Genomic DNA, 19065 nt, shown 5'->3' with positions numbered 1-19065 from the left:
AAAAGGCAGCAGGGATAATTATTCACTCTTAACTCTTACGATCCAAGCTTATAAATTGGGAGCCAGGAGTCGTGGGAATAATCAAAAGAATGTCTTTATATAATGCATAGTTGCGTTCCCAAATTTACAATTTAAACGGGCAAGACCAACTTACAGAAGACGAAGCTCATCAAGGGTGCCATGAAGCGGTCCTCAGCTTACAACGGTTCATTTAGTGACTGTTCAAAGTTATGACGGTACAGGAAAAAACGACCGTTTTTCCACCACTTACGTCTGTTCCAGCATGCCTATTATCAAACTTCAGGCGTTTGGCAACTGACTCATACCGACGACGGATCGTGGCGTGCGGGTCTTGCAATCTTCCGACACGCCAAGTCAAGGGGGGAAAGCCGGATCCACTTAACCACCGGGTGATTCACTTAACGAGAAAAGTCGTAAAAATGGAGCAAAGCTCACTTGACAAATGTCTCACTTAGCAACAAGGGATTTGGGGCTCTGTTGTCGTAAGTCAAGGACTGCCTGGAGCTTGTGCGCCAATCGAGTGCTAAACGGTTGGTCCCGGGGCAAAACATTTTTGCGTCAAAATGCGTCGAGTACCAAATCCGATGCGTTTCAAAGCAGTTTGTACTAAAAGGCGATCGCGTGACCTGGGACACAACTATCTTAAATATGAATCAGGTACCAAGCGTCACTTAACCACGGGGGATGCTGCAACGGTCGTTAAGTGTGAAAAACGCTCACGGGTCCCTTTTTTTCAGTGCCGTCGTAGCTTCCAACCGTCACTAAATGAACTGTTGTCAGTCCAGGACTATCTGTACTGTTATCATCCCGATTCTGATGCACCGTCCTCATTTCTGCTCGCTTATTCACCTGGTCTTCCTCTCCCCCGCATCCTCCAGAGGCAGGATTTTTGGGGGGAGGGGGGGGCTCCCTTCAAACTGCTTCAGACCCCTCCACCACCGTCCCCGCCAATCCGTCGGCTAGATTCTGTCAATTTACTCGCCGACGCAGAGATCGCTTCAAAGGCTGATTCAACGTCGTCCGGAGTTTCCATCCGCTCTTCCCACGCTTCTCCTATTGCTCCAGAGTGCAAAATTCTCCTCAGAAGAGAGGGAACGGTTTCGGTCCGTCGTGTTTGTGGCTCAGAAGGAGTTGATGAAGTTTAAGTACGCGTTCAGAAAACCCTGAGGCTCCTCCAGTTGTGGATAATGGCTGATGTGGTCATCCAGCACCGTCACTGTCGACGTGGGAAGCAGCTGTCTGTCAAAAAAATAAAAGAGAGCAGAGGTTGTGGGGTGCTACCTCCAAGGGGCATGGGGACGAGGGGGACTAGCATCATGTCGGGGCCATTTACATGGGGAGGGTGTCAGGTTTTGAGGTCGTCTCAAATAAATTGCATTTCAAACAAAGTATTTGAAGAAAAACTGCCATTTATTAAGCACGACATTGTAACTCCGACTCCATCGCAGTCAACACTGACTTCCAGACCCAAAACCCTCCCTTTCCGTTCCCCACTCCCCTGCACTCATTGGCCATCTTCCAAGTCACTCTACCCCTAATCTACTGCTCCAGCTCAAAGGAATTTCCCCCCTCCCATCCCATCTCCTAGGGGATATTATCTCCAGGGAAAATAAGTAGGTGAAAAGTCAAACGTCCCTTTCCAGACGCCTCCGCTTCTCCTTCTTATGTCAGCACTAGAATAAATGCAGCTTGAAGTGCTGACAGAGGGTCTCTAAACTTTTAAGACTTGTGGACTTCCAACTCCCAGAATTCCCCCGCCATCCAGCTGTTCTTCAGAACTGAAGAAGCTTCTTGGAGGAGAAGCGAAACCTCTTCAAGGGAAAATTTAAAAAGTCCAGTTGCCTTTTGGGAAAAGCTTCTATAGCTAGTCCTCGAATTACAACCGTAATGCAGCCGGAAGTCGTAACACGGTTGTAAAAGAAGTAAATCACATGACTGAGCCAATTACACATTGTTTTAACGGCGTTTGTTAAGCAAACGTGACCGTCATAAGTGGGGGGCAAACACCAGTCATTAAATAAACTCCCAGCAAAGCTGGCTGGAGAATTCTGGGAGTTGAAATCCGCCAGGCTTAAAGTTGCCAAGGTTGGAGACCCCTGCTCCTGAGGCCTCCTGTTATATAGGCAGTCCTGGACTTATGACCGGCCGCTTAGCGAAGGTACGGCCTACTTGAAAAAGGATTCTTATACGGCCCTGATCTGAAGTTCCCATGGCCAACTTTGGAGGCTGGGCAAGATTGCCGCATTTATGTCTGTTTGAAGCATTCTGCAGTTGTGGGAGTGTGCTATCACAACAGGACCCTTAGAGGTCCTCTAGTCCAACCCCCAGCTCATGCAGGTGACGCTTGTCTATATACCGATGTGCAAAGATGTCGTTTTGCTTCGGATCAAGAAAAAAGAGGAAAGTCACTTTTTTGGGGGGGGGGTAAGTCCTTGAAATGTGACGGGGAGGCCCCACCCCACCCAGCTTACTTGTAAAGCGGAAGAAATTCCAGGTGAGGGTTGACCGGATCCAGTGGTCCATAAATCAGATGCACTGGGAGAGAGGAAGGGCGACACTTAAGACATTTAAGACCCAAATGAAAGCAAACGTCCGATATTTTCCCCCCCTCCCCCCCCCCCGGCTCTTACGAAGCCCGTCAAAGCTCCGAGGAGGAGCCGTTCCTACTCACAGGGAACCGAGGCGGATTGCAATGCTCCGACCCAGCGGTCTCTGTGCTGCTTCCGCTGGCTGATATAGTGTAAAAGGCTGCAAAGCAAAATTTAAGACGTGATAAGACAGGATAACGGCATGGGGAGGGACCTCAAGAGGTCTTCTAGTCCAGCCTCCTGCTCGAGCAGGAGATCCTACTGTACCAGGAGTCTTTCAACCTTGGCAACTTTAAAGGCTTGGGGACTTCCACTCCCAGAATGCCCCAGCCGACCATGCAATTTACAACATTTTTCCCCAGAAACAAATAACTTATTTCCCCCCCCCCCCAAAAAAATGAGTAGAGTAGAGTAGGGTAGGGTAGGGTAGGGTAGGATAGGATAGGATAGGATAGGAAAATGGGAATAGAATAGAATAGAATAGAATAGAATAGAATAGAATAGAATAGAATAGAATAGAATAGAATAGAATAGAATAGAATAGAATAGAATAGAATAGAATAGAAAAATGGAAAATGCAATAGAATAGAATAGAATAGAATAAAAATGGAAAATGCAATGCAATGGAATGGAATGGAATAGAATAGAATAAATAGAATAGTATAAAATAGAATAGAATAAACAGAATAGAATAGGATAGGAAAATGGGAATAGAATAGAATAGAATAGAATAGAATAGAATAGAATAGAATAGGAAAATGCAATGGAATGGAATGGGATGGGATGGAATGGAATGGAATAGAATAGAATAAATACAATAGTATAAAATAGAATAGAATAGAATAAACAATAGAATAGGATAGGATAGGATAGGATAGGATAGGAAAATGGGAATAGAACAGAACAGAATAGAATAGAATGGCAGAGTTGGAAGGGACTTTGGAGGTCTTCTAGACCAACCCCCTGCTTAGGTAGGAAACACTGATATTAGTTTAATGACCCCCACCAAAAAAAAAAAAAAAAATCAGAAAATCGGATCCGGTCGTGGGATGACCCATTACAGCCATCACATCCTACGACCATAATTGGCAGGCTCAATGACGGTCGTAAGTCGAGGACTAAACCTGTACTGCAGTTGGAGATTTAACGTCCTACCTGTCCACCACAAGGTTTCCGTCGTTTGTTCGCAGGGCTGTCCACATGTCCCACAATTCGGCCTCTGAAGGCTGGGTGTGCGGGCCGAAGACTTCAGCCAGGCTGGGGGTGGGGGGGATTCAAGACGAGATGAATCAACGTGAAGAATTCACACAGTCCAAACCCCCCCACCCCCCTCAATACTCTGGACGAGCAGTTCTCCAATCCAAATGGGCTTTCTTTCGGCTTAAATATAATCCGATTTTTTGAAGATTATTTAGGAAGATTATTTGAGCAGCCTTATTTTAGAAGAGTTTCTCAAACTTAAGACACTTGAAGACAGACATGTGGACTTCAACTCCCAGAATTCCCCATCCCAAATGCTTTAACACAGGCGGACTTCAACTCCCAGAATTCCCCAGCCAGCATGCTTTAAGATGGATGGACTTTAAACTCCCAGAATTCCCCAGCCAGTTTGCTTTAAGATGGGCGAACTTCAACTCCCAGAATTCCCCAGCTGGCATGCTTTAAGATGGATGGACTTTAAACTCCCAGAATTCCCCAGCCAGTTTGCTTTAAGATGGGTGGACTTCAACTCCCAGAATTCCCCAGCCAGCAGGCTTTAAGATGGATGGACTTTAAACTCCCAGAATTCCCCAGCCAGCCTGCTTTAAGATGGGTGGACTTCAACTCCCAGAATTCCCCAGCCAGCAGGCTTTAAGATGGATGGACTTTAAACTCCCAGAATTCCCCAGCCAGTTTGCTTTAAGATGGGCGAACTTCAACTCCCAGAATTCCCCAGCCAGCAGGCTTTAAGATGGATGGACTTTAAACTCCCAGAATTCCCCAGCCAGCCTGCTTTAAGATGGGTGGACTTCAACTCCCAGAATTCCCCAGCCAGCAGGCTTTAAGATGGATGGACTTTAAACTCCCAGAATTCCCCAGCCAGTTTGCTTTAAGATGGGCGAACTTCAACTCCCAGAATTCCCCAGCTGGCATGCTTTAAGATGGATGGACTTTAAACTCCCAGAATTCCCCAGCCAGTTTGCTTTAAGATGGGTGAACTTCAACTCCCAGAATTCCCCAGCCATCATGCTTTAAGATGGGTGGACTTCAACTCCCAGAATTCCCCAGCCATCATGCTTTAAGATGGGTGGACTTCAACTCCCAGAATCCCACAGCAAAGCATGCTTTGAGATGGGTGGACTTCAACTCCCAGAATTCCCCAGCTGGCTCAGGAATTCAGGGATTTGAAGTCCACCTCTCTTCAAATGGCCAAATTTGAGACACTCTGTTCTCAAAGAGCCAAAATCTTTTTTTTTAACGCTTTAAAATGCAAACTCACCTTTTGGTGAAGATGAAATAGTTCGTTAGGCGAGTAAGAATGGCCGATAGCAGTCCGCCATCTTTGAGAACCTGAAAAAACAGGAGGAGGACCCTTCAAACGGTTTGCATGGGGAGGAGGAAGAGGAGGAAGAGGAGGAGAAGGAAGGAAGGTTCTTCGCAGCAGCAAAAGGGAAGCTGCTAAGCAGGAAAAAAAAAATGGCTTTCCAAAATTAAAAATCCCTATTGCATCTGGCTCCAGGTTACTAAACTGGCCTCATTTTTGCCGTGTCATTTTGCGGTTCAGGACTTCCAAACATCAAAGCAGAGAAAGATCATTAAGTAACGGAGTTACCGGTTCAGTTCAGAATAAAAGGATAGGCGGGTACTCCTCGACATACGACCACAATGGAGCTCCCAGTTTCTGCTGCTAAATGAGAGACTTGTGAGGTTTGCCCCGTTCAACGACCCTTTCTTGCCGCAGTCGTTAAACGAATCACTGCCCCTCTTAAGGGAATGGTGTGGCCGTTAAATGAATCTGGCTTCCCTCTGGCTTGTCAGAAGGTCTCAACCGGGGCTCGTTTGTGGGTCGTAAATCGATGACCGCCTGGGTCACATATCAATAAATTTAACTGGTTTAATATTTAAGATTCACTCTTTGTGTGAAAAGAGAATATTCAGGAAGTAAAAATCAGCTCGCAACTTTTATTTTTTCTTCCTACGCCGACTATTTATCTACCTTCTAGGTATTTTTACTTAATCTGCTTTTTTTCAAAAAAAATAATCATAATAATAAAAGCTGTCTGTTGCAAGAAAAGTAATTTCGCAGCCAGAGTTTAAGCAGACATAACACAGACACAGAGTATTTATTCGCTAGATTACTGGCTGATCCAAAAAAGGAATTCTTCAGAAAAGAAACCTTCAACTAAACTTGGCGATTTTTCTGTTAAAGAGCACAAATTACCTTCTGGATGAATCTGGGATAATGAACTTCTGGAAAGATGCCTGCAAATTTAAGAGAGGAATGGAAATCATTTGATTTGTTCCAAAACTTTTCCAAGCCACGAAAACAAATCTTTTATCTGGGGGTGGGGGTGGGGATTATGCTATGATCAAGTGTGACAGGAGATGGGGTCGAAACAGGTCTGCGATCAAAAGGCATCGCCTAAAGTTTTAAATTGCATAAGAATCATAGGGCCGGAAGGGACCTTAGAGGTCATGTAGTCCAACCCCTGACACCGAGTAGGAGACCTTATACCATGCCGGACAAATAGCTGTCCGATCTTTTCTTAAAAAGCACCCACAACAACAGGAGGCAAACTGTTCCACTGATCCAACTGTTTTCACTGTCAGGAAATTCCTCCTCATTCTGTTGCGACCTAAGCTCACTTAGTTATTACAAGACACAATTACTCCCAAACAAACCTATTTTATAGTAACAGCTGAGAATTACTTCATTAGTCCAAATTAATTCCAAAACAAGTCCTTCAGAAGAAGTCCTTCGGGCTTCTCACAAACCTTTATCTTCTTTGGCACCCTGCCAAAGGCCTTTCTTGGCAAAGTCCCACAAGGTTCAGAAACAAGAGACACCGACTGGAAACAGATTTAGCAACGTTGCTTTCCTACAAAGAGCCCAAGAGCCTTTGCTGCTCTTTTAAGCCTTATGGGAGGGGCCAATCATCTCTTGGCCTTACTCCCGAGTCGTCCCTTTTGCTTTAGCTGCTCTTGCCTTCTGGCAGCTCTGTGTATGCGTGCACTAGGAACAGGCTCCTCCTGTTCCTCTGCCTCTCTGTTGTCCGACTCTGGGGGCTCCGGAGTCCGCGTATCGCTCCCAGATGGCCCTGGCCCCATCTCTGCCTCTGATGCAGAGCCCTCCTCCGTGTCAGGTTTCGATGCTATCTCAAAATAAATGAATTTCCAAACTGCCGATCTTTGAGGAAATTTTCTCTTTATTGAGCATAGCGATCTGATCCTGGCTCTTTCGCAGTCAGTACTGACCTTTACCCCCCAATCCCTCCCTTTCCGATCCCCAATTCTCTGCGTCTCATTGGCTATCTTCCAAGCCACTTTCCTCATCCCTTCTTCGTCAGATCACAGGAATGTCTCCCCCCTCCCATCTCCGAGGAGACAGAATCTTCAAAGGAATTAAGTAGACAAAAGTTCAAGCTTCTCCTCTCTTTATATATGTCAGTGCTGGGACGCTGACACTCCGGGCCTTCCCCAGACTCCAGGATTGGCCCTTGTTCCTCCCCAGCCTCCTCACTCTCCGACTCTGTTGCCAGCTCCACAGGCTGCTGGTGGACCACAACAGATTCCCAGATTGGATCTCCTTTGGAGATCCACTAATTGCTTCTTGTCCTGTCCCTGGGTGCAACCTCATCTTCTGTGACAGCCCCTCAAGTATCGGAAGACAGCTATCATGTCCCCCCCCCAACACCCTCTAATCCTTCTCTTCCTTAATTGTTTTCATCGTATGATTTCATTGTATTCTTTCCAGCAAGAATATGGAAAGAATCATAGAATCCTAGGGCTGGAAGGCAATCTGGAGGTCTTCTAGTCCAGCCCCCTCCTCAAGGCAGGAGTCCAGGAAATCAATTCTGGATTCAATTGTGGTCGTAAGTCGAGGATTTCCTGATCCTCGACTTGATAAATTAAGTGAGCTTTGCCTCATGTTACGACTTTAAGTGAATGACTGCAGCTGTTAAATTAGTCACACGGTTGTTAAGTGAATGACCCTGGGACACTGCAGCGGTCAAAAAATGAGTGTTTTCAAGAATCTGAATGTAAGTCATGTAACCGCAGGGATGCTACAACGGTCGTAAGTGTGAAAAACGGCCCTAAGTCACTTTTTTCAGTGGCGTTGTAACTTTGAATGGACACTAAGCGAACGGTCATAAATTTGAGGACCCCTGTACCTATAAAAGAGAGTGGGGACTTGGATACTGATGGCATATTGCCCTCTAACTTGACTGACGTCCCCTATGATGGATCCAACTGTCCTCCCACCCCCGTTTACACCCCCCCGCAAGACTCTTATGTTCCGAGTAATTTTTCAATGGGAATTTGCGGGAGATTTTTCCCATCCATCGCTTACCTCCGTTTGACAGACACAGGCTGTTGATGAGGACGCATCCCGTTCTATTCTGCTCATACCTGAAAAGTAGAGAAAACAGTGTTAAATAAGAGTTAAATATAATATAAATACAATGTAAATATAGCAATTCGTCAAAGTAATATTTTGGGAAAGTTCTGAGAACGTTGTTGTTGTGGCCTATCGGCCACCGGACCCTCCAGCAGCCGAATCAGAGGAGGAGGAGGAGGAGGAGGAGGTGTGGGAGTTGGGGTCAGCATCGAGGCAACCTGAGAGCTCCAAGGGGAAAGAAGAAATGGAGCTCTCAGAGAGAGAGAGAGAGAGAGGCGGAGCCTGGGCCGTCCGTCAGCTCTCAGGTGGAGAGTCAACAGCCCCCAGGTCTGGAGGTGGCTGATGAGGAAGAGGAGGAGCAGCTGGGTCTAGTGCCTGATGCGCAGAAGGCAGAGGAGAGGAGAGCATTGGAAATCCATGGGCCGGTCCTCGGGACGGAAGTGTTGTGGCTCCGTTACCTGAGCCTGTGTTATCGGCAGGAGAGGACTCCGAGAGTGAAGGAGAGGAGTTGGCAAGGCCTCCCTCTCCAGGACTCTCCTCTCTGGCAATGCCTTCGGTGTCCGCCGAAGGGCAAGAGATAGGCCCGGGGCCAAGCACGTCCACGCAGCCACAGGTGGACAGTAATGAGGGAGATGAGTCTTGGCTGGATCCTCGGCAGCGTCACAGAGATAAGTGCGTGCAGCAGAAGAGGAGGCGTGGCAGGGATTAGGCTGAGTCACTGGACCACACCCCACAGGGTATAAGAGAGGGTGTGGTGGCCGGTTCAGCTCTGTGACAAGCAAAAAATGGGTATCGGACGAGCTTCTTTGTATTTACTGGACTTTGTTGATTATTGTGTATTGGCTTTGTTCCCGGACGAAGGGAGAAACTCCCCCCTCGCGAGTAAAGAATACACTGGGTTGCTGCCAATTCTGATACAAGATACACTGTTGTCGGCTGAGTTCTTTAACTGTTGCCTGTCTGTGGGGGTGCGTGTGTGAGACGGGGACAGAACAGGAAGAGCCACCGCTGCTAGGGAAGTCCCACCCTAGCTCTGCGGATAAAAGGCAGGGGGCGGAGATGAATAGATGTGGGAGACAACAATTCAATTTCTGCTGGACGGACTTGTTAGCCTGCGGAGAAAGAGAAACTTTTTTGCCGGGGCTGCTGGCGCTCCTAATAAAGGAATTGTCCATCTGTCAGACTGCGGTACTGTCTCAAAATTAAATGAATTTCCAAACTGCCAATCTTTAACGAAATCTTTAATTGAGCTCAGCCACCGGATCATGACTCCGCGCGGACAAGACTGACCTTTTGCCTCCCAATCCCTCTCTTTCCAACCCCCAAGACTCTGCTTCTCATTGGCTGTCTTCCAAGTCATTCTTCAGACTTCTTTTCCCCGTCATTTCTCAGGAATGTGCCCCCTCCCCTGACCTCCACGACAACCGAGCTTCAAAGGGATTTTGCAGGCAAAAGTTTCAGAGTTTATCTTTCGCTCTCCTCTGCTCTCTATGCCAGCGTTGCAACGCCGACAGGAATATTTGAGTTCACTTCAGAGGGTTTGTTGTGTTTGGGTCACAACACTTCTGCTTTTTTTTTAACAGCAATAAGAAACATCAACTCTCAAGGCTACCTGGATTCCAGGTGTATGTATCTTAACTGAGGGTAAGCCTGGTCTCTTGCCCGAACGTTGAAATACAAATTAATAGAGGGAGTCCTCATTTAGTGACCGCGACTGAGACCAGCGATTCGGTCATTAAACAAAGCAGTAGCTCAGCGAACTCCCAACTGCGGTGACCTTCCTCCTTGCGTTGACGGACCTGTGGAGGTCATAAATGCGAGGATTGGCAGTTTTCTTCACCATCCTAAGTCACTAAACGGAGCCGTCGGTATACAAGGACTGCCTGTATTGTGACTGGGCTTGCAAGACTAAAGCCCAACCCAAACTCGAGCTTCTGCACAGGCCCCAAAAGGCAGCTCCGAACCCCAACCACCACGCTGCACAATCTCAGGAAGGTACCTGACAGTTTAAAGGTAGTCCTTGACTTACAACAATTCATTTAGCGACCGTTTGAAATTACAACCGGTTTTCACACTTAAAGACATCCCTGTGGCCATGTGATCAAAATTCAGGCGCCTACCAACCGACTCATATTTATGACGGTTGGAACATCCTAGGACACATGATAAATTATTTGTGACCTTCCCATCCAGCTTCTGACTGGGGGGGGGGAGGCAGACTTGTTTAACGACCGTATGATTCACTGAAGAACCACGGCTTAATAACCGTGGCGAAGAACGGTCGTCAAATCGGCCATGGCCCGCTTAACGACCGCCTCGCTGAGCAACGGACATCCCGCTCCCAATGGTGCTCGTAGAGCGAGGACTTCCCGTCGTCCTTGCGAGAGTTCCCACAACACCTGTAGAGCAGCTCTTGGGCGACGGTGTCTCCGTAGTCGTGCGAAAGGAGGTTGATCCGTTGATTCAGAAGGCCCAGGTGGCGTAACAGGGTTTCCACAATGCTGGCTTGTTCGAAGATGGAGTAGGCGTGAGGCCGCTGTTTGCAATGCAGAGAGAGAGAGAGAGAGAGAGAGGTGAGCACCGAGTTCGAATCAAGCCCTGTTACTTCAGGGGCCAACCTCTGAACCCTAACCTTTCAGGTTAAAACAACTAAGCCAACCACAGGGAGAGCCGAGACAGCCCCAATCAAGATGGAAGCCGCAATCGCCTCACTGAGGTGAGACCCCAGCTCGTGCGTAAAGGCCGGCGGCTTCTATCGTGTCATCATGCTGCCATCTTGAATCTTTTGACCTCCCCGGAGATGCTCCAGGTGCCTGGCAAGACTTTTCTCTCTCCCTTCTGTTAGGCCTAAGTGGGGTTTCCCCCACCTGCAAATCTGTTTTTGTAATGGTATTTATGTATTTATTTATGTCCCGCCTTTATTATTTCGGCAAATAACTCAAGGGAGCAAACATATTCAACACACTTTCTTCCTTTCTATTTTCACAACAACAGCCCTGTGAGGTGGGAGGGGCTGAAAGAGAAGGACTGGTCCAAAATCACTCAGCTGGCTTTCATACCTAAGGTGGGACTAGAACTCACAGTCTCCTGGTGATTGGTCCAAAGACACCCAGGGTCAGGTTTCGATGTCATCTCAAATAAATTGCACTCCCAAACAATTAATCTTTGCTGAGATATTCCATTTATTGAGTACGACAGATCTGGCCCCGACTCATCGTAGCCGATACTAACCCTCTGACCCCAAGCCCTTCCCTTTCCGTTCCCCAATTCTCATCTTCTCATTGGCCATCTTCCAAGTCAGTCTCCCCCCAGCTCCTGACTCCAACCCACAGGAATGTCCCCCCTCCCATCCCATCTCCTAGGAGGTATTATCTACAGAGAAAATAAATAGGTGAAAAGTCAAGCCTCGTCTTCTCTCTATGGTAGCATTTGAATGCTGACACCCAGCCAGCTTTCATGCCTAAGGCGGGACTAGAACTCCCAGTCTCCTAGTGACTGGTCCAAAGACACCCAGCCAGCTTTCATACCTAAGGCGGGACTAGAACTCCCAGTCTCCTAATGATTGGTCCAAAGACACCCAGCCAGCTTTCATGCCTAAGGCGGGACTAGAACTCACCGTCTCCTGGTGATTGGCCCAGACACCCAGCCAGTTTTCATGCCTAAGGCGGGACTAGAACTCCCAGTCTCCTAGTGATTGGTCCAAAGACACCCAGCCAACTTTCATGCCTAAGGCAGGACTAGAACTCCCAGTCTCCTAGTGACTGGTCCAAAGACACCCAGCCAGCTTTCATACCTAAGGCGGGACTAGAACTCCCAGTCTCCTAATGATTGGTCCAAAGACACCCAGTGTCAGGTTTCGATGTCATCTCAAATAAATTGCACTCCCAAACAATTAATCTTTGCTGAGATATTCCATTTATTGAGTACGACAGATCTGGCCCCGACTCATCGTAGCCGATACTAACCCTCTGACCCCAAGCCCTTCCCTTTCCGTTCCCCAATTCTCATCTTCTCATTGGCCATCTTCCAAGTCAGTCTCCCCCCAGCTCCTGACTCCAACCCACAGGAATGTCCCCCCTCCCATCCCATCTCCTAGGAGGTATTATCTACAGAGAAAATAAATAGGTGAAAAGTCAAGCCTCGTCTTCTCTCTATGGTAGCATTTGAATGCTGACACCCAGCCAGCTTTCATGCCTAAGGCGGGACTAGAACTCCCAGTCTCCTAGTGACTGGTCCAAAGACACCCAGCCAGCTTTCATACCTAAGGCGGGACTAGAACTCCCAGTCTCCTAATGATTGGTCCAAAGACACCCAGCCAGCTTTCATGCCTAAGGCGGGACTAGAACTCACCGTCTCCTGGTGATTGGCCCAAAGGCACCCAGCCAGTTTTCATGCCTAAGGCGGGACTAGAACTCCCAGTCTCCTAGTGATTGGTCCAAAGACACCCAGCCAGCTTTCATGCCTAAGGCGGGACTAGAACTCCCAGTCTCCTAGTGACTGGTCCAAAGACACCCAGCCAGCTTTCATGCCTAAGGCGGGACTAGAACTCCCAGTCTCCTAGTGATTGGTTCAAAGACACCCAGCCAGCTTTCATGCCTAAGGCATAAGTCAGATGATCAAAATTCAGATGCTTGATTTCTCTAGACTAGCCAAACCCAATTCCTGTAATCATTCTTCATACGTTTTAGTCTCCGGGCCTTTAATCATCTTAGTTGCTCTTCTCTGCCCTTTTTCCCAAAATCTCAACACCTTTTTTGTAACACGGTGACTAAAACTGCACGCGATATTCCCGTTCGGTGCTTTTGTGTCCCACTTTTGCACTATATTTTGCACTTTCAAACCCGCAAGATTCCAGTAACGTAGCCTCGCCGTTAAGACAGAATTAGCTCGCGCGATCCGTTTCCTATCTGGTCGGCTGACAATATTTGGGGAAAGAAGGAAGTGGAAGAAAGAAATGTCCTTCGAAATGTACTCACAGGCTTGTCGCTGAAGCCAAACCCCACGAAATCCAGCGCGATCACACGATGAAATCGTTGCGTCAGCCCTTCCCAAATCTGCAGCGGGACAAGAAAGAGAAGGAGGGAGGAAGGGAGGGTTGCCAATACTTCCTACGGCATCTCTACAGCCCATCCTGCCCTTATCCAACATGTCTGTCCTCCCCCCCCCCCTCACCTTGTACCAGTCGTAACTCGAGGTCGGAAATCCGTGCAATAGGACCACGATGTCCGAACTTCCGACAGCGCCGGGCGAATCTAAAGAGGCAAAGAGAAATATTCCTTAGAGAAACTCTTGGGTTCGAGCAGAGCGTACCGAAATAAAACAGAAGGTCCTCAATTTAAACGTGAAATCAATCGTGAATTCTTAACAGGGAATTGAAATAAACAGTGCGGGTGTTCGGTTTTCCAAAATTTAACAGTATTTGCAGACGAGCAAAAAGAGAACGCCATCCGAAGACCGAATTTTCAGAGGTGCATCTCTGCGTGAGGCCTCTTGCGTGTGTCAGAAGAGGACAAATTGTCCAACGTTGGGGAAAGAGTTGGCGACACACACCGAAACACGCAAGCATCATGCTCTTAATTTTGCAAAAAAAAGCAGCATGCCCCCTTGTGTTTAAAAGAATCCGCTGAACCCTGGGTGCGTTTCCCCCCCTCCACGGATATCACTGGACCACGACGTCTGCCTCTGCCAGATGTTAAACTGCAAACTTAGCCTCGACAAGCTAAGATTTACTACAAGTCTGTAGAGATTCTCAGTCCTCTAAGCCGTGGTTGTCCCAAAGGTGTTTTTTTTTCAAGAAGCAATTGGACTTTCTGGTTTTTCTTTGAAGAGGTTTCACTTCTCCTCCGAGAAGCTTCTTCAGCTCTGACTGGATGGAGGGGAATGGAAGGATTTATACTCCTTGCAGACAGCTGGTCATTTGCATCCTTTTTAGAGAGTCGTTGAGGCTACTCGGAGGTTCTTACTCGCCCGAGTAAGAAGCTTCTTGGGTGAGAAGCGAAAGGTCTTCAAAGAAAAACCAGAAAGTGCAGTGGCCTCTTGAAAAAAAAGCAACTTTGGGATAAGATTTGCTACCTTTACAGGTATTTTATTTTGCCTTTTACCCCCAAGCCTTTTAATGACCCTGGATGGCAACATGTCAAGAATCAACCTCTTTCTAAATGACGCACACACACACACACACATAAAAAAAATTCCTGGTGCTTTGAATTTAATTCAGCTCAGAAAAAGGGGTTTCGAAACAGCCAGGAGTGCAGCTCCACTCTGCAACCGATTAAAGCAGCTGCCTCAGTTTTACGGCTGTTGCGACTGCAGGAACTTTTCCGGAGAATGCCACGGCTGCTTTAATGAATTTGGGATCGGATGTCTTTAAAAAAAAAAAAAAAAAAAACCCTTCTGAATCGAACGGGCACCTCCATTCAATGACAGGAAGTCCTCGACTTACGACCGTTCGTTTAGTGACTGACGTTACAACAGCCCTGAAAAAAAGGGAGTGGTGACCGTTTTTTCGCTCCTATGACTGCTGCAGCATCCCTACGGTCACGTGATCAAAATTTGGATGCTTAGCAACCGACTCATGAAGGTTGCCGTGTCCCGGGGGGGAGGCATCACATCTTCCCCTTTTGTGACCTTCAGACGAGCTAAGTCCATGGGGAAAGTCAGATTCACTTAACGAACGAGTGACGAATTTAACCACTGCAGTGAATCACTTAACAACTGTGGCGAGAAAGGTCGTAAAACGGGGCAAAACTCCCTAAGTGTCTCGCTTAGCAACGGAAACGTTGGGCTCAATTGTGGTCGTATAAGCCGAGGACTAGGTCTATATCAAATAACCAAATGAGAGAACTGGATTCATGACACAAGCATCTACGCAACCTCTGAAAAAAATGTTGTGGGTTTTGTAGGTGAAGAAACTCCCCGAGGACCGCCAGGAATGCAGAGCCGGAGACAGCTTGGGAGGCGGGATGTGGAGGTAAACGGCAAGCAGGGGCAGCATCAGCAGACCGACTTGGATCCACCACTCTTTCATTCTGGAAGGATAGAAGGGAAGCCCCAAATAAAATGAAAATGAAAGAGAAACCAACTGCCGGCGTTGTAGGAGGAGGAATGGCAGAAGGCTGGAGGCGGCGTCAAAAGAGGAAGCAGCCTAGAATCCCTACGCAGTCACAAGCAAAGGAAGTCCAGCTTCCATTGAATTCCACAGTCCTTCTCTGCCTCCTCCTCCTCCCCACTTCTTTTTCTTCTCCTCCTCCTCTTCCGCCCCTTCTCCTTTGCAAATTCCTTTCCCTTGCAGCACTGATGATGTTACCGAGTTGGGTCATGAAACGTCTGCGAGAAAACCATCAAGCTCAGAGAGCACCATGGACCCCCACAGCCCTCCCTCCCTTCCTTCCTTCCTTTTTTCCTTCCTTCCTTCCTTCCTCTCCACAAACCCCATCTCCCTTCTAGCACTGACAATGTTACCTAGTTGGGTCACGAAACGTCTGCGAGAAAACCCTCAAGCTCAGAGAGCACCCAGGACCCCCACAGCTCTCCCTCCCTCCCTCCCTCCCTTCCTTTTTTTCCTTCCTTTCTTCCTTCCTCTCCACAAACCCCATCTCTCTTCTAACACTGACAATGTTACCTAGTTGGGTCATGAAACGTCTGCGAGAAAACCATCAAGCTCAGAGAGCACCATGGACCCCCACAGCCCTCCCTCCCTCCCTCCCTCCCTTCCTTCCTTCCTTCCTTCCTTCCTTTTTTCCTTCCTTCCTTCCTTTTTTCCTTCCTTCCTTCCTCTCCACAAACCCCATCTCCCTTCTAGCACTGACAATGTTACCCAGTTGGGTCACAAAACGTCTGTGAGAAAACCGCCAAACTCAGAGAGCACCGAGGACCCCACAGTCTCCTCCTCCTCCTCCTCCCCACTCCCTACTATCACTGATGATGTTACCTAGTTGGGTCACGAAACGTCTGTGAGAAAACCGCCAAGCTCAGAGAGCGCCAAGGACGCCCACAATTCAGCCCTGAGCTACAAATATTCTTTATTAGTGAACCCCCAAATCTTACAGAACCCTTTCAACCCCAAACAGTGCATTTTCTAGAGAGGGGGGGTGCAAATAAAACCCCCTCCTCTTTTGTCCAGCAAATGCATCACACCCCCTATTCTCTCTTTTTCTGTGTGTATTTCTTTGCAAGTTTCCACCCTCTCAAAAAAAAATTCCTTCCTTCACCCTAAAAAGAAACAAACCCGCCCCCCCATCCCGAGATTGCAGAGAAAAAAAACAGGGAGGGGGCGTCTATTCTTCCTCCCCCCACTTTCACCCCTGTCCTGGGGAAGGACGCACATGCGCTCTCGCTCACCTGAGCTACCAGTCCGGAAGAAGTCAAGAAGGCAGGCGCGTGGGGCAAAGGCGCATGCGCGTCCCCGGGCTCTCCTGCCCCCGCCCCTCGAGGAGGCTCCCGCGGGTTGCGCAGTGCGAGTTTTGCAACCGGAGGCGCGGCGGAGTTTTTTGCAAGCCGGGCAGGAGAAACGTGTGAACGGGCGGCTGCAGAGGGGGGGAAATCAGGGCTGTGGGGGTGATCCTGGGGGGAGGCGGGGCTGGATCTTTTTCTCTTTCTTTCTTTCCTCCCTCCCTCCATCTTTCTTTCTTTCTCTCTTCCTTCATTTCTTCCTTTCCCTCTCCTTTCTTTCTTTTCTTTTTCCTTTCTTCCTTTCTCTATCTTTCTCCCTCCTTTTCATATTCTTTCTCTTTCTTTCCTCCCTCCCGCCATCTTTCTTTCTCCTTTTTCTTTCTTTCCTCTCCTTTCTTTCTTTTCTTTTTCCTTTCTTCCTTTCTCTATCTCTCCCTCCTTTTCATATTCTTTCTTTCTTTCCTCCCTCCCGCCATCTTTCTTTCTCCTTTTTCTTTCTTTCCTCTTCGTTGTTTCTTTCTCCCCCCCTCCTTTTTTTGCCTCCCTTCCCTCTTCTTTCCTCCTTTCCTTTTTCTTTCTCCTTTATTTCTCTCCTGTCCTTCCTCCTTTCTCCCTCCCTTTCTTTCCTCCCTCCCTCCATCTTTCTCTTTCTCTTCCTTCGCTTCTTCCTTTCCCTCTCCTTTCTTTCTTTCCTTTCCTTTTTCCTTTCTTCCTTTTTCTCCTTTCCTTCTTTCTTTCTCTCCTTCCCTCCTTCCTTTTTCTACCTTTTTCTTATTTTCTTTTTCTTTCTTTACTCCCTCCCGCCATCTTTCTTTCTCCTTTCTTTTCTTTCTTCCTTCCTCTCCTCTTCCTTGTTTCTTTCTCTCTCCCCCTCCTCCTTTCGCTTTCCTTCCTCTTCTTTCCTTCTTCCTTTTCTTTCTCCCTCCCTCTTTTTCTTTCTTTCCTCCCTCCCTTTCTCCTTCCTTCCTTTCCTCTTCCTTCTTTCTCCCCATTCCTTCTTTTGCCTCCCTTCCTCTTCTTTCCTCCCTTCCCTTTTCTTCCTTCCTTTTTCTTTCTCCTTTCTTTCTTTCCTCTCCTTCCTCCTTTTCTTTCTCCCTCCCTTTCTTTTTCTTTCTTTCCTCCCTCCCTCCATCTTTCTCCTTTTCTTCCTTCCTTTCCTCTTCCTTCTTTCTCCCCCTTCCTTCTTTCGCCTTCCTTCCTCCCTCCCTCCCACCCTCCCTTTTCTCATTTCTTTCTCTTCTTTCTTCCTTTCCCTCTGCTTCTTTCCCTTCTTTCTTCCTCCTTCCTTCTTTCCTTTCCCCATCTCAATAAATTATAATATTAAGAGTTGCTCCTTATTAAATTGCTCTTTTTTATTTATTTTATTTTATTTTATTTTTCAATTTATATACCGCCCTTCTCCCTGAGGACTCAGGGCGGTGCACAGCCAGAATTAAAAACATGAAATACAAATATTAAAATTTGTTTTAAAATTATTTTATTTATTATTATTATTATTATTTATTATTTATTTAAAATTGTCTTAAAATTATACACGCACAACTCACTTTGCGTCCTGTCCGGTCATCAATTTATCCTTTCCAGATTCCTCCAGGCATTCTGGATAAGTGACCTTACGCCTGTAGCGTTTCTTACCTTTCTCCAATAGCTTGAAGTCTACCGGACTGCATAAATCAAGTTTTGAGGGTCAGTTTATGAGGGTCTTTGAACGCAAGTCCAGCATACAGGTAGCCCTCGAGTTACAACCCATCATTTAGTAACCGTTCAGTCAACAAGGGCACTGAAAATAGGAATTTGTGTGACCCCTGAAGCTTTAATTTTCATATTATGCATTTCATGTTGTGCATTGACAATAAAAGGTTTGAATTGAATTGCTTCAAAAACCTATAATTGCCATTTAAAATTGCTGGATCCTTTCAGACAGAGAGAAAACAAGAACCCGTGGAATGCAAGATTTGTGATTTATAAATGAAATAAATGAAGTGATTTGGAAATTTAATGTTCATATTTAGGGTTGAAAATGAGAGAATGCCAGTCCAGCACTCCAGATGGAGATGGGGAATCAGGAAAAAAAATAATAATAACCTTGGCAGCATTCACACAACCACATACACACACAAACACATTAGATGGTTTGGGATTCCAGATCCCAGAATGAGCAGCCCATACATGTGGAGACCATTTAAGTGGAAAACATCAAGGTCCTCTCGAGTTTTGAATGCAGCCACGCGGGTGAGCTGCACCCCACAGAACACGTGTGAGCGCAGAAAGGAGGAAAACGCGTGTTGGAACAAAGGCACTACTTCTTCTCCTCCGAGCCCCGCCCCTCCCGTGCAGACCCCCTCAGCGGAAGGACACCGCGGTGAAGCGTCTCCAGAGCCCCTGTTACGTCACAATCCCGCCTCAGCGCCGCTCGGAAAGGAACCCAAAACATTATAAAAAAAAAAAAACCCGAACCAAGGCGCG

At 47.3% G+C, this 19065-nt stretch overlaps 1 protein-coding gene across 5 annotated transcripts; it reads right to left on the bottom strand.

Moving 5' to 3' along the window:
• Window positions 1-76: 76 nt before the first annotated feature.
• On the bottom strand, window positions 77-18217 carry MEST (mesoderm specific transcript). Of its 5 annotated transcripts, none has more exons than XM_060689363.2 (12): window positions 18147-18217; window positions 15082-15236; window positions 13381-13460; window positions 13185-13262; window positions 10608-10744; window positions 8161-8219; window positions 6031-6071; window positions 5089-5159; window positions 3765-3866; window positions 2693-2769; window positions 2493-2556; window positions 77-1260 (listed from the first exon to the last, which is right to left on the bottom strand). In XM_060689363.2, exons 1-12 carry the CDS (start codon window positions 18164-18166, stop codon window positions 1143-1145), a joined length of 1002 nt encoding a protein of 333 aa, XP_060545346.2. In that variant the 5' UTR covers window positions 18167-18217; the 3' UTR covers window positions 77-1142. The 5 variants fall into 5 exon arrangements, with proteins under 5 accessions (XP_060545346.2, XP_060545354.2, XP_087730528.1 ...); XM_060689371.2 differs by lacking the exon at window positions 18147-18217 and adding an exon at window positions 16549-16978; XM_087874402.1 differs by lacking the exon at window positions 18147-18217 and adding an exon at window positions 16533-16568.
• Between the last annotated feature and the right edge of the window lie 848 nt (window positions 18218-19065).

The sequence above is a fragment of the Pantherophis guttatus genome, chromosome 7, assembly GCF_059756535.1.
Source record: "Pantherophis guttatus breed Tessera chromosome 7, ASM5975653v1, whole genome shotgun sequence".
NCBI classification, from domain to species: domain Eukaryota; kingdom Metazoa; phylum Chordata; class Lepidosauria; order Squamata; family Colubridae; genus Pantherophis; species Pantherophis guttatus.
This window is presented reverse-complemented; position numbering and strand designations above follow the sequence as displayed.